This window comes from Falco cherrug, chromosome 2, assembly GCF_023634085.1.
Source record: "Falco cherrug isolate bFalChe1 chromosome 2, bFalChe1.pri, whole genome shotgun sequence".
Taxonomy (NCBI): Eukaryota; Metazoa; Chordata; class Aves; order Falconiformes; family Falconidae; genus Falco; species Falco cherrug.
Window position 1 is genome coordinate 65608279 of NC_073698.1, and position 13679 is coordinate 65621957.

At 38.7% G+C, this 13679-nt stretch overlaps 1 protein-coding gene across 11 annotated transcripts in view; it reads right to left on the reverse strand.

Moving 5' to 3' along the window:
• Nucleotides 1-13679, reverse strand: part of RASA3 (RAS p21 protein activator 3) — a 179716-nt gene that overhangs the window by 15373 nt on the left and 150664 nt on the right. For 10 of the 11 annotated variants that reach the window (XR_008730797.1, XR_008730798.1, XM_055701417.1 and 7 more), the window contains 9 exons: nt 12036-12115; nt 7893-7997; nt 7232-7388; nt 6241-6389; nt 4170-4284; nt 3206-3280; nt 2572-2695; nt 1298-1404; nt 611-688 (listed from right to left, as the gene is read on the reverse strand). Coding sequence is in view for 9 of the 11 variants with exons in the window: in XM_055701417.1 (XP_055557392.1) it covers nt 611-688; nt 1298-1404; nt 2572-2695; nt 3206-3280; nt 4170-4284; nt 6241-6389; nt 7232-7388; nt 7893-7997; nt 12036-12115 (990 nt within the window). In the remaining 2 variants the exon portion in view is untranslated. The remainder of the gene's footprint in view (nt 1-610; nt 689-1297; nt 1405-2571; nt 2696-3205; nt 3281-4169; nt 4285-6240; nt 6390-7231; nt 7389-7892; nt 7998-12035; nt 12116-13679) is intronic. The other variant, XM_055701423.1, reaches the window with a different exon arrangement.

Consider the following 13679-nt stretch of genomic DNA (forward strand, 5'->3'; position numbering starts at 1 on the left):
AAGGATTTGTGGTACAGATTAATCTCCAGTTGCCTGTGTGAATCCTAGCCAGACCACCAGTGACCCCAAATTATCACCAGATACAGCAGTGTGGTGCCTTAGGTACACAAGTTTTATTTCAATCAAACATCCAGTGCATGGGCATCTAGATCTAATCTCACCACTGACTGGCAGAAAACTGAACTGGTATTAAAAGACAAGCATAGCCCATCCCCTTACTGGGAGATTCTTCTCAGCTGAGCTTTAAAACATTGAGACAGTCTGTAAAGCCCGGCAGAGCTGCTATCATATATCAGAGGCAAGCAGAGAACTTCACGGGTTTTCCTGATCACAGTCTTTCTTCCAGAAGAAAGGAACGAAAAGACCTGGAACAGACTTCTAGGTTGGTCACACAATTTTGCTTTACCGAAATCTAGTTCGGATTAAGGCAGATTTAGTTCTCCTGTAAGCATGAGAGGCTTATAATCAAAGCAAACATAACCAATTTTGCATAAGCCTGGTGCAACTCAAGCATTTTAAAGGCTTAATTACAATCAGTAATAAAGATTTATAAAAAAAGCCCACAACCACTTTCCTAAATTAAGCCTTTAAATGAAAATGGCATACTTACAGATTTAGATTTTGATAGACTGCCTAAAGTTTGAATGGTTTTAGAGATAAGTGTCAAAGTTCGAGAAGTCTGCGGATCCTAGGAAAGAGAACAATATTATATAGACTAGCAATTTAAAATAATGAATAGAGTAAGGTAAACTAAATTTTTTCTTTAAAGTAACATAAAAGTAGGAAAGACCCAATAAAACACTACAGGAAAAAAAAAAATTTAAAGGTTTTTGACTCTTAAGCCATCATGCTTCACAGCTACCCTACTGCTCTCCAGAGAACCAAGGGCAATCACTTGCAGAACGAAACCAGAGATTTCTATCTTGAAGACTGTCCGGATCCTCCCCACTCCCAATAAGAACAACTACTAAAAGTCTTGGATAGTTGCTTAACACCCAAAACATTTCTAGCGTTGCTGACAATCAATCCAGCATTAATGTCATGTGGCAAAAATGAAGCAGTGACCATCTTTTCCACAGCATCTTAGATCATCTGCCTTGTTTGTCCTTAAATTTCACTGTTCCTCCCACACACAGTCATTCAACATATGTTTATATCCAAGACAGACACAGCAGATCTTCTAACTAACAAAGGTACTCCTAAAGGCTATTAAAAGAATTGAAGAAAGAACCTTGATAGACAAGACTATGGTGACAAAACCATATACGTAGCTAGAAAAAAGCGATACAGTACTTACTGGATGGTGTGGTGTAAGCTGAAAGAGGTTGGGAGAAAGAATGGCAGGGGCAAAGAATCTCAGGAAAATAAAGCTGCTGACAGCTGTATACCTCACATCTAGGTCACCTATTAAAAAAAAAAAAAAAAGAAAAAAGACCTCTACTCAGCATTTCACCAAACCTTGTTAAAAACCTTCTGAAATTATTAAATGCCTTCAGAAAGCTAACTCAAGCATGTACTGAAAATGTATATATTTGCGAGTTACAGGATTAACTGATAATGCAGGATTTGGAACCAGAGATCAGCCAGCATAAACCAAGGAAATGTCAATGACAGCCTTTTAAAGAAGTGAATTCATAACACAGGCTACAAGGAGAACATCATTCACTTTTCTACCACACTGGGAATTTCATGCAAACATCTACTATTCCATCTATGCAAGTAAAGTATGATGAATAATTTACATGGTTTATGAAATGTTCAGCACAGAGGCCAGCTCTCAGTTATCTAGTTATAGCCCTGAGCACAAGTGCTGTACAGACTCTTAATATATCTATGCCAGTTGGCAGTTACAGGAAATAGAATTTTTTATTTTTTTTACATAAAATAAAGAGAATAACAGCACAGTCAATGGCTTTCTGCTTAAGCTTCTCTACTGTGAAGTAACTGTTCAAAAGCTGAACTTGTATTACTCGCTCTAAAACTTCCTTATTGTAATATGCTTCCCTTCAAGAAAATATACAGGTTGCTTGTTTTGCTCAATTCCCGGTTTATATTGCCTGCTTATTCTCACAGATCCAAAACAACTTTTGGGAACGTTGTTTTCAGGAAGAACTATCTCTTGACATACAGAAAAACTCGGCATCACACGGGCCTCCTCGGGCAATGAGCTTGCAATAACTCCAGTAACTTACAGACTGGCCTTTATTACAGGTAAAGTATGAGCAGAAAATGATTCAGCTGCATGGAGCCTTCAGAATGAGCCATTACAAAAACCTGAACATTTGAAAACCGAGTATGCTTTGCAAATATTGAAACCATAAATATATACAATCATAACACTCTTAAAATACTGTTTTCCTCTGAAAGATGTTTAAAGAAAACTCATACAATACATGTTCTTTATGGAATGAATAACCAAGGAAAAACCAGCATTAATACACACTCCAAATGGCGTTTTGGATATGCTACTGTTCAATTAGTACATACATCATGGACTGTGCAGACTGCTAGACAACACCTACACTTAAAAGCTATTAGTGATGTAAAACAAAACACTATCTAGAAACTCACCTTGAAAACGTTTGGCAGCTGATTCTCTCAATGAAAAGAAAATATCGCACATCACTGTAGGGCAGCTTACACCCGATTTTGTAATTACAGCAAAAATGCGATCAACATATTGTCTCAGATTCTCCTAAAAAATGCAATAATAACGACAAAATTAGTATAATTTTCTGCTGTGGAAAGTGGTACTATTCCTGGTTTTATTCACGGCCTGTGGCATAATAAAAGATTCTCACTTTCAACATGATATACTTGCAAAACAATCTCACACTATACTCTCTTTGGCAAATGCACAGATTCAAGTACAAGAGTAAAAATATTCCTATCAAAACCAAACATCAAGTGATACGGCTGTATGGCACAGCATTCCTTTTTGCAGCACCATTTTCTATGTCACCATTAGATCCACAGGCTAAGTTATCCTCATCCTCAGGGGTCGGGGGAGAGGTGATTAATATTATACATTATTATATTAAGCATAATGTAAAGCCGTTGTAAAATAATTACAACAGTTTGCGGTGTTAAGAAAGCTTTCAATGTATTCTAATGAATGACAAAATTATTTGCAATGTCAAACTGAGGACCTCAGTTAAACTTGATAGTGTAAACAGATATTGTATCTTCCAAATCTAATGCATACCCTGTTATTTTCCAGGTTTTCACCATCTTTTAATTTCACAGGATCAATTTCACAAGGTTTATGGCCCTGGCAGATCTAGAAAAAAAATACAGTGAACAATACATTAGTTTACCTTCAAGCAGAAAGAGTTTTGCAAAAAGCATAATTTGTTAAGTTTTTTGAGGTAGAAGGCAAAAGCCAACTTTATAAATCATATTTTCCTCTTTTGACAAAGCATCAAAGGTGAATTACGTTGCTGGTTTGGTTTTTTTTTTCCCAAAAAGTAGCACTAATTTGCTCTACTCTTTCCTTCAACTGAAATGAAGAGCCGTCCTTTAGATTCTCCCAAACAAGGCTGTTCAAGAAAAGTCCTATTTTGCTAAACCAGTAAACTTTGAAAGTATATCTGTATTCTTTAAAAACTTGCCATTTTCTTATGAAACATTAAAACAACAGCTAAAGAAACTGTCAAATCATTTAAAGGAAGTCTGTGGTCTGAAAGTAGTGCCCAATTACTGCACTAAAATACCCACACCCACCATTCTGGACTGGATAGATAATAAACCATTGTGACAATACATGCTTCACATTCACAGTTATCTAAAAACAATTTTATTCCTTTATACCCACTGGATTAAATGTATTACTTATAGCTTCCCAGCAACTTTCTGCTGTATATATTCTTTACTCATTTAAGTTATTACTTTACTTATTTCTCAAAACCAATAAATGTTAGGTTTTTTAAAACAGAATAATTTAGTGAAATAAATGGAAACTTTCCTTTTCTTTTCATACAATCCAACTATTTCCGAATTGCGTGACTCAGCTGTGGCTAAACTAACACACAGGACTTTAATGTAGAAACAGGCTCCTAAGCATTATTCCTACAAAGTCATCTTTAAATGGGAAGGAATAAACAGTATCCGTTCCCTGAAGGCCTTCTACAATGACATTTTATCAAATAATCAGTCTAAACTGCTCTTACCTCATCTATAATTGGCTTTAGTGTAACTTGCAGATAATGCATCCCTGCCAGTTTCATTGTCTCGTCAATGCACTTGGAAGTTAATGAGTTTCCTCTGAAAATGGTGTTTGGATCTCTGGAAGTGAACAATTTTCCGTAATTTAGTCTCTTTGTAATGAACTGCTAATATATGGAAATAAACGAAGCAGTGAAAGGTGACAAAAATCTGGGTTTGAATGCACAAGCAAAAACTCTCTTTGACACCAGCCTGCCATGAACTGCAGTCACATAGCATTTAGTGGCCTTCCACAAAAGCAGTAGGCACGGTAAATCCAGGACTACACGTTTTCTTCTTTGTGTTAGCACAGTCTGCTCAGTGTACCATCCAAACAGACAGCAACATGCAGGCTCAAATCAAAGAGGTTTACAATGTAAAAGGGGGGGGAAATGTGCCTGTTTTCACGTGCTATTGAACAGCATTGAGTAAGCGAAGGAGGCAGTGATTTTAGTCTCACAACAACACTGGACATCACACGTGACCTACTATCTTCTACAGAATAAGTACTTGTAAGCTGGGAGGGAGATGAAAACACGAGGTCCAATGACATAGCAATCTTTTTTAAGCGACTTACAGCACTGTCCTGTGATAACAGTGCAGATCCCAATTCTACCCTGAGTACTGTGTGGATAGCTGACGCCATGCAGACTCTCACGTTTTTCTGAAAAGCCACTTGCACAGAATTCTTCTTGTACTAGACATATGGCCACTGTAATTCCTTAAGCTTTAGCTAGCTGCACTATTGTGTGTACTTTTTCTTTTTAGTATTACTTGCATTTTGAGAATGCAAGTAATTCCATATTAATCTTGTACCTGCAATTCCCTGTATAGTAATTACCGTTATGCAGATAGGTACCTAATCAACAATGTCATCTACAACCCTTATGATCAAAACCTGTGCTTACTGACAGCAGATCAAACTTGGATATGAAGTTATTTGCTTGTTCTTGTACACACAAGAATGTCTTTTCTGTTGTTTATAGCTTACTACAGTTTTACCTGTTTACAAGCAGCGAATAACAGGATGAATTCCTTTGCTGGTTTTATCATTTTGTTTCACAAAAAAGTAAGCTCACTGCCTGTTACAAATGCCAGAAAGCCCTGAAAACAAACACCATCTTTGCTGTTTTATCACAGAAACATGACTGACTAGGGAGCAGCAAATTTCCTCACACTGCAGCAACCAACCTGTTTTATGCAACCTGCAACACAGAGAAAATACACCTGCCTACAGGAAGGAAAACACTCTATCCCTCTCTCTGAAAAAAGCCACCCCACACAAAGACTTTATTTTGTGCTGAGGAAGCTGTTACTTTGGAGTCAGTATCTGTCATTCCCCTTCACTCCCAATTGTCTCTTCTACTGTCAGTCAAGAGCAAGACTACATAGCCACAAGGTTTGTGGCAACAAATGTTCTTTAGGACCTGCCTGGCATGAATAATACATCTCACACTACTAAACTGCCAGGCCACCAATAAGTCAAAAAAGGGACTTTTAAGAAGTGACCGGGGGAAAAAAAAAATATGTTTTCTGCCATCCACTGCCAGATCCAATCCCATCTTTGTTCCTCAGCCCTCTAACTGGAAAGATTAGGCACACAGCTTGCCTTAAATATTCATGATTAGGAAGAAACTTGCTTTCTGTTTTGAACAAATTCAACAAACGCTTCTATTCAGCACTAGATGATTTATTAGCACACTATAAAGCTGAAATGATTTCATATGAACAGTTGAAGGTGATGCAGGATCAAATATAATTAAGACTGAGAAGACTGAAAATCCCTCCTTTCAGACCTTACAATAGTCTTGCAAGTGTATTCAACAAAACATGGGAATTCCTCCTAAAATTAAACTCGCCAGAACAGAGCAGTGAAATGCATTTATAAAGAACTCTGCCACTCAGCTGGCAGGAACAGGAACAACTCCACCACTGCCTTTTGAAATTACATATAATTCCAGAAATTGAGTGGAGGATCCCAACACTAGCCAATGCAGAGTAGGTATGTTTGATAGAAATTTCTTTTTTGGTACTTACTGAGTTCTCTTCACTTCAGCATTCGCAATGGCACTTATGAAAGGCACAATTCTGCCATAGTGTAAGAAAAGCCTGACAAGAGGTATGGCTGCTTCCTGTTTTTCTCTGCAAACTTCACCTAAAATGTGTGCAGCTGATGCTGAAACAGGCTGAACAGTGGAAACAAATAAAAACTTAGAGATCTTTCCAGAACATGCATCCTTTCTTTCTCTTCCCATTAGCTCCTTAATGCAGAACCCCACACAACAGTTGCAATGGCCAGTTACCCAAATATGCCTGCACATAACATGGGTGGGTGTTACGTTCCAGTTCTTGTTGGCTGTAAGTTCTGATCGCAAGAGGGCAGCAATTTAAAAACTATCACAGTTCAGTCCCCTGCCCCGGCCCTCCCCCTGTTTTATAATAGCTGTCTTTTCACTGAGTGTCACTGTTGCCCGGGAAGCAAGTGAAGAGGAAGAACTCAAACCCTTCTCAATTTCAAGCCACAGTAAGTACAGAACCCAGTGCTTGTACTGAAAAAATGAAAGCACTGTTACAAGTGCTAAAAGTACGTATAATGGCACACATGGTTCAACCCTTTGACGTTTCAGGAGGAATTCTTGATTTGGGTTTGGTTTTGGTTTTTTGAATTATGCAAGTAAACCTATTATTCCTCTCCAGTAAAGGAAAAAACAATTGATCAAACTGAAGTTTACTTTGCATTTTCACATGTAAAATTAGAAAGCCACGGAGAATAGGCTGCTGCCAAAACCACTGGTTCCTGGGTGTGCCTTCACCCACCATACTGCATGCAGATAAAGATCTTCTCTGCAAGGACTGAAAACAAGCACCAGGGATATGCAGAGCTTAACAAAGCCCTCAAGTCTGAAAAGGAAGAAACTGAAGTCTCTGGTAATTACACAACCACTGTGCCAGCAAGATAGTGACAAATATTTAGAGACCCCTGTGAGGATGATCTGCAGGTAAACAACAATTAGGGCAAGCAAATTACCTCCACATCTGCAGATTTTAGCAGGATGTCTCTAAGTGGACTGTAATAGTCTGAGGAAAAAACATGGTCCTCTGTGTAAACCACGTTTAATCTTAAGGAACCAAGGTCATCAGGTTTCAATGACTTGTTACCATTATCTCTGGGCTGCAGGAAATACCTGATATGCAAAAAATAAGACAGAAAGTTTGTGATGAAACACAACATTATCTCAAGCTACACATAAACATATAATAAATGTACAGATACATGCAATACTTTATATATACATGTATTGAATTATTGAGAGTTCTGAATCAGGCTTTTAATTAAGTTTGCCAGTCTATTTTGCACCATCTGCAACATGGGAAGTTCTGATCATAAAGATTTATGTAGCTATGATTAAAAACCCACACACTAAAACTACAGCACTGCTGATGAACTGCAGTAAATATCATAAAGCCAACGTATTAAAACTCCCACATGCAATACAGAGGCAGACTGAAATCTCTAATCACATTATCAAAACTTCTTGTTCTTACATTTGCTAAGATTACTTTGGCTTGCTTACAAAAACAGATACAAATTAAATCCATTTAAACTTTATCACATAGCAGTAATTACTCTTAAGCCTTCAAGCAGACATATGTTTCTACTTATTCTCCAAAAGAAAAATGTCAAATACCATGCTTCGTAAGAACTAGACTGTCGGAGAAATTTCAAAGGGAGTCTCAGTTCTCCTAGAAACTCGTCTCCAAACTTCAAGTTACTAGCATTCCAAAGATCAACTCTGTAATAAAAACAAATAATTTAAAAAGGTTAATAATAAATAAAAAATTAAAACCAAATAATCCCAACCTTGTTTTCAATTTGTTTGTTTTTTCCCCTCAAGGCTGGGAGTTAAAAAGTCTTGAAACTGTACAACAGTGGTTTCCAAACAGTAAAGAGACAACCTTACCTTAGATTTCTGGATCCTTGCAACTTGCCTCCATGAAACATCAGTGGGGAAAATAAAAAATAAAATCACCTAAACTACCTTTCCCTAATCCGTACTGTTTCCATGGTCCATATTGGTAAAGATTCACGACTGCTTGGCTATCCCAGAAAATGGAAAAGTACAGGTAAAATGCATACCAGGGGAAAAAATGCAGAGATACTGAAGGACCCCATACTGTCAGTCCCAGTCTAATTTGGGATTACTAGCAGCTAAGCAGCAGCTTTACAGAGTTAGGCTGAACGCCTGCTCAGTCCCTCCCAGTGCTGCAGCTCCTGGGAAGATTCACCGTGTCAGGCCTACAAATTTCTTGCACCTAAACTACTCCTGTACAGGTACTCAAAACCTTAGGACAGCTCTACCACTCCATGTAATCTGTGTATTGACTGATGCCTACACAATTTCTGGCACTCAGTTCTTCATGTTTGGGAAGTTCTGGTATGTATTTCTAGATGATACGTTCTTCCTTTTCACATGCTCTTTAACATTAGGATGTAAACCAACTGCACTGAGATTCAAAGCAGAAGTACTAGTGTCTAACCTGGCATTTGTAGATAAACGCTACAACACCCATCTTGAAGCAAGGGTTTCAAACTCCAAGGTAGTTGTTTCTGTATATATTTTGAGGTTTCCCCCGAGAGGCATTTTTATTTTAAAACAAGCTCAGCTGAGAATTTTGCAGCTAAGTGATAGTCAGAACGCACCTTAAACCTTTGGGGGGGGGGGGGGGGGGGGGGAGATATATAGGACACAGGTTTTCAAATAATAGGTTTTCAAATAATGAAGATTTTTAGAAGAGCAACTTGAATTTGGAGAAGGCGCAAAGCCATCCTACCATGGACATACGTACACAGCCTTCCTAGTCTCAAGCAAGTCACACTAGGCTTGTCAAGGAATGGATGTTGATAGTCCTGTTAAAGGTTTATCCTACCTTATGCAAGCGCAGAGGATGTCACTGTTAAGTCCTCTGAGCCTTGCAACAGTGTCTTATGCATCAAGTTTCATACACTAGATATACCATCAGATCACACTGCATGCCTGCTGGGTAAAGTTCTTCAAACTGATATTTTGACAGTATTTCTGCAGGGCAAGAATTCCCCAAAAGGAAAAAACTCTGAAAAGCCAGCCTCCTCTCTCCCTTACCAATATCTGGTTGGCTACTATCTTGCCAACTAATTCAGATAGCTAACAGCAGCTTCAGGAGGAGAAGAATCCTTTGAGAAATTTATTTATACATAGTCAAACTTACCATTTACCAAATATTTACAAGCAATTTTTTTTCTATTTTATCCAAATTCTTTCAAGATGCCCACTATCAATAACTCCTCCAAACATATGCAGCCAAAGGGTGTTCCCCAACAGCAACTTAAGTTACAGGAAAAAACAGTGCAAAGGACCTGTAGGAGAGGAACTAACTACCCAAGGTAGATCTCACACTACACAGTAAACAAAGCATGCATGCAAATTCTGAAATTATTGTTTTGTGCGCTTGGAGTACAAATCATAAGCAGAATTTTAAAAATCATAATACACAAACCTCAGGGACTAGAAGATTACCATTTCCTGAGCTTTTTAAAAGGCAAAGTTATGGCAAGTGTTATTCTGAAACCAGTCAGACTGTAGTCACAGAAAGAAAGAAACAGCAGAGAGGGGGAGGAGAAACAATGAATGCACCAGAACATCTGGTCCCTAAGTGTTGATATGCCCTGCCTGCAACTTCCTACACCCACTCAGAAAGAGAAACTTTCATAGCTTTAGAGAGAAACCATGAGAGACTAAGTCTCCTCTTTACCCTGTGGAATGGTATTTTTCTCAGGAGAGAAAAAGAAAACAAACCCCAAAACCCATAAATTGTATGATCCGTCCAGAGGGCACGGGGGCAATCTAACTGACTAAACTGACTGGAGGAAGTGAGCGGGGGTGGAAGGGGAACCTGAGATGGAAACAAAAACACTCTGTCCTATAGGGGACAAAACCTCTGCGCAGAGTTTGCCCAACCAAGACTAACACTTGATCTGCTTTTGTCTATTATTTAGAGTGCTTAATCTTTTCCCAACTATTTTGTAAGCCTCCTCACAAATTATTCAACTTTACCACACTGCGATGTGTTGGTTTTAAGGAATGAAAGACTTTGCTGAAGCTCAGTTCCACATACATTATCATTGCCGTCCAGAATTTGTTCAGAAACTATACTTGGGAAGTAAAATAACCGTATAATTTCATTTAGTCCAGCAGTACAAAATAAGCATCAACTAAAATATTAAGCAATGTGTAACCACTGCCCACCAACATCTATGGTCCCCTTTCAGATTGTTCACAAAACAATCACAGTATCCTAGCTTTCATTTAAAATCAGTTCACGGCTGGGCATTACGCGTACAAAGACTAGACTGGGACTCCACAGACACTGTTCAGTTGCCCATTCCATCACATACATTCCATGGGATATGGGACATGTTACTTCATACCTGCCTACACCATGCAAAGTTTTGCAGAAATCTAGTCTGGCCCTGGGACTAGGTCATCTGCTGTGCTGCAACACTGACACCACCACAGCAGACTAGCATTGAACCTGGGTCTTTGTTTTCCCTCCTACAAATTAGCCATGGGTTGCCCTTAAACCAGCTACCTTTGCTCTGCCTGATGCAGATGTTCTCAGGGAAACAGAGTACAGCTCACATCTCTCTCACATATGAATAGTTTTCCTTTCCTGTCTCACAGCGCCACGGCAAACACAAATTCATTAACAGTCTTGTAGTGCTGTGATACTACACTAACAGGCTATGTGAACCAGCAGTTGACCATCAAATTAGAACAGCCCTCATCCATTCATTCATAAACACAGATGCACCTTGCTTGCTGGGAATATTGTTCCCACTTCCTGGTCTCTCCTCCTTTCCTTACAGACCAGGGAATGTTTCGGGAGGTGAGTTCTCACTGCCTCTCTAATGGCAGAAAGAATCTGGGGAGGAAGGGGTTGCCACCATTCTCCCTCAACTTTTCTTCCTCCAAATCCTAGCATAAAGGAAAGGGAAATTTCTCACCACCTGATGCAGATACAGCAGTTTTCAGCTATAGTGCATCCAGATCACCAGATGGCTTACTTCAGTCTCTAAGTTTCAATGTATGTGATGGTATGACGCATGTGATACCTTTAGGTTTTGCACCTCCTTCTGTTTCCTATCCACTCCTTCTATTCATCTGTCCCTACAGACACTGTTGACAGACCTCAGCAGGTTTCCGAAAGTACTCTGTGGGTGGCAGGGGGTGAGGTTGGTTTGTTTTTGAAATCAGAGTTGCTTCTTTCCTGTGCAATGGATTTCATATTTATCATACCCAGTCTTGCAAGAAGAGGTTAAAGTCTGGCAGGCAAAAGAGAAGAGAAACTACTCTGCTGCAGAAAAACTCTGAGTTCAAGAGTTTCCTTTCAGGGAAGAAGGACCTTATATGGGTTGCTAAAATTAAGTGATAAAATAAAACACACTAACTGAGAGCATCACAGAGTTTCTGGGCAAACTTGGGAAACTGAGGTGGGGAGGAAAGGGGAGCCCAGACATAAAAGGCTGCACTTAATGACAAACGCACATTAGTATACACACAGTGTATATAGGATACGAAGGAAAATAATAAGGACCTCTCCCACAGCAGAACCATCATATGTAGTCAGACACGATCTACAGAACAGTGGAGGTAAATGAACACACCAATATAATGACAAAGACTCATTCTGATTTATGAACAGTAAAACCATGCTTGCCACTTTGAACACTGAGTCTACTACAAAGTTACACAACTTTGGAAGACAGCTTGCTAGTACAAAGTGTTTTGTATTACCTAATCTCCATTTTGTCAACTTCATCAACATCTTCAATATCAAAATGAGATTTCTTGTTGTAGCTACTGGGTCTTGTAACCTAATAAAAAGGAGGAAACTTTTAACAACTTGATCTGATACAAAAGCATTCCAATGTACAAAGCTGTGGAAGATCACAGCCTTTTACTCTTAGCAGTGACTTCAGCCCTGATTCTGAAAACATTCATGCATGTGAATAAACATGTCGATTAAACAGATTCCTGACTATACAAAAGTGGTGGTTACACAATCATACACAAGAGTAACTACATACTCCATATTTTCTTTCAGAGAAAGGACATCTTTAATATTACTACAGTACTTTCAGTTTACATTAACAAGAAAAAAATCATGGAAAGGAGTATCACTTTTATAATCCATCTAGGGAAATAAAAGGGCAATTAATAATTGGGTTTTAAATACAGCTGTACAACAGATGCCCTGAGGCACCCTGAAGCAGGGGGTGGGGAACCAAAACCACCCTTAAGAACATTTTACAGTGGATCCAATTAAAATTGGCATGTTCTGCCTGTCTTGATATCCTGCCCATGCCCATACAAAAAATACTAAGCAGATCAATTGTCCAAGAGATGCTATCCTATGTTACACATATCAAAACACAGAACCAGGGGCACAGTTCACCAGTCATATTTACAAGACTGATAAATAGCAAGGCATGGACAGAAAATAATGGGAAGATAGCTGTAAGTGTGAAGCATTACAGCAAAAAAAGGTTTTGTACAAACATTTCTTAAAATTTATTTTCTAGCATGATTTTAAAAATACTTTGATGGTTTTATTTTTGTACAGTGTATCAGAAACTTGAGAAAAAGGTTACCCCACCCAGCTGAAACCACATCAGGAACTGATCAAATGCAAGTATGTATGATGTGTGGGTTCAGCTCTTGGTTGCACACAGAAGCTGAACTTTACTGTAGGTTTATATATGCTTGTGGCTTAATACTTCCCACTCACAGAAACTGGCTTTTATTGTAAACTTGACTTCTCGGTTGTATATTGTACGTCAGATGCAGATGGTACAAACAAGGGAGGCGAAGATAACAGCTGCACAAGTGGAGAGGAATCAGAAAAGAATCTTCTAATATGGGATAAAGAGCCTTCTGTGTTTGTGTATGTCTAAGGCAGGCACCATTTTCAAGGCAACACATAAAACTAACAGGTACTAGCAGCACTGGAGACAAAACCCTCCAGACTAACTGAATCAAATGCACCTGTAAGCCTAAGAGCATGGCAGGTTTAAATACAGCCCACAACTTCTGTAGCTCAACACAAATTTTCTCACTCTACCCTTGCAACAGTCTTCAGTGTGGCTTCAAGAAATTAAGCTACATAACTGAAAACATTTTCTACTACCGTTGTGAAGCTAATGGTGTAATTTTTAATAAGGAAGCAAACTTTTAAGTATTTTATTATATGTAACACAAGTTATTGAAATTATAGCATAGGTGTAACTTATGACACATACCTTTTAAGTAACACTTTCCTGAGAAGTTTTGCTGGAGTTTGCATGCACGAGGTCTCTCTGTTCACCTGTATGACTGCTTAGTGTGCAGATTAATACAGCTCAAGAGTGGTATTCCTAAAAAGATGGCTTATGAAGTCCA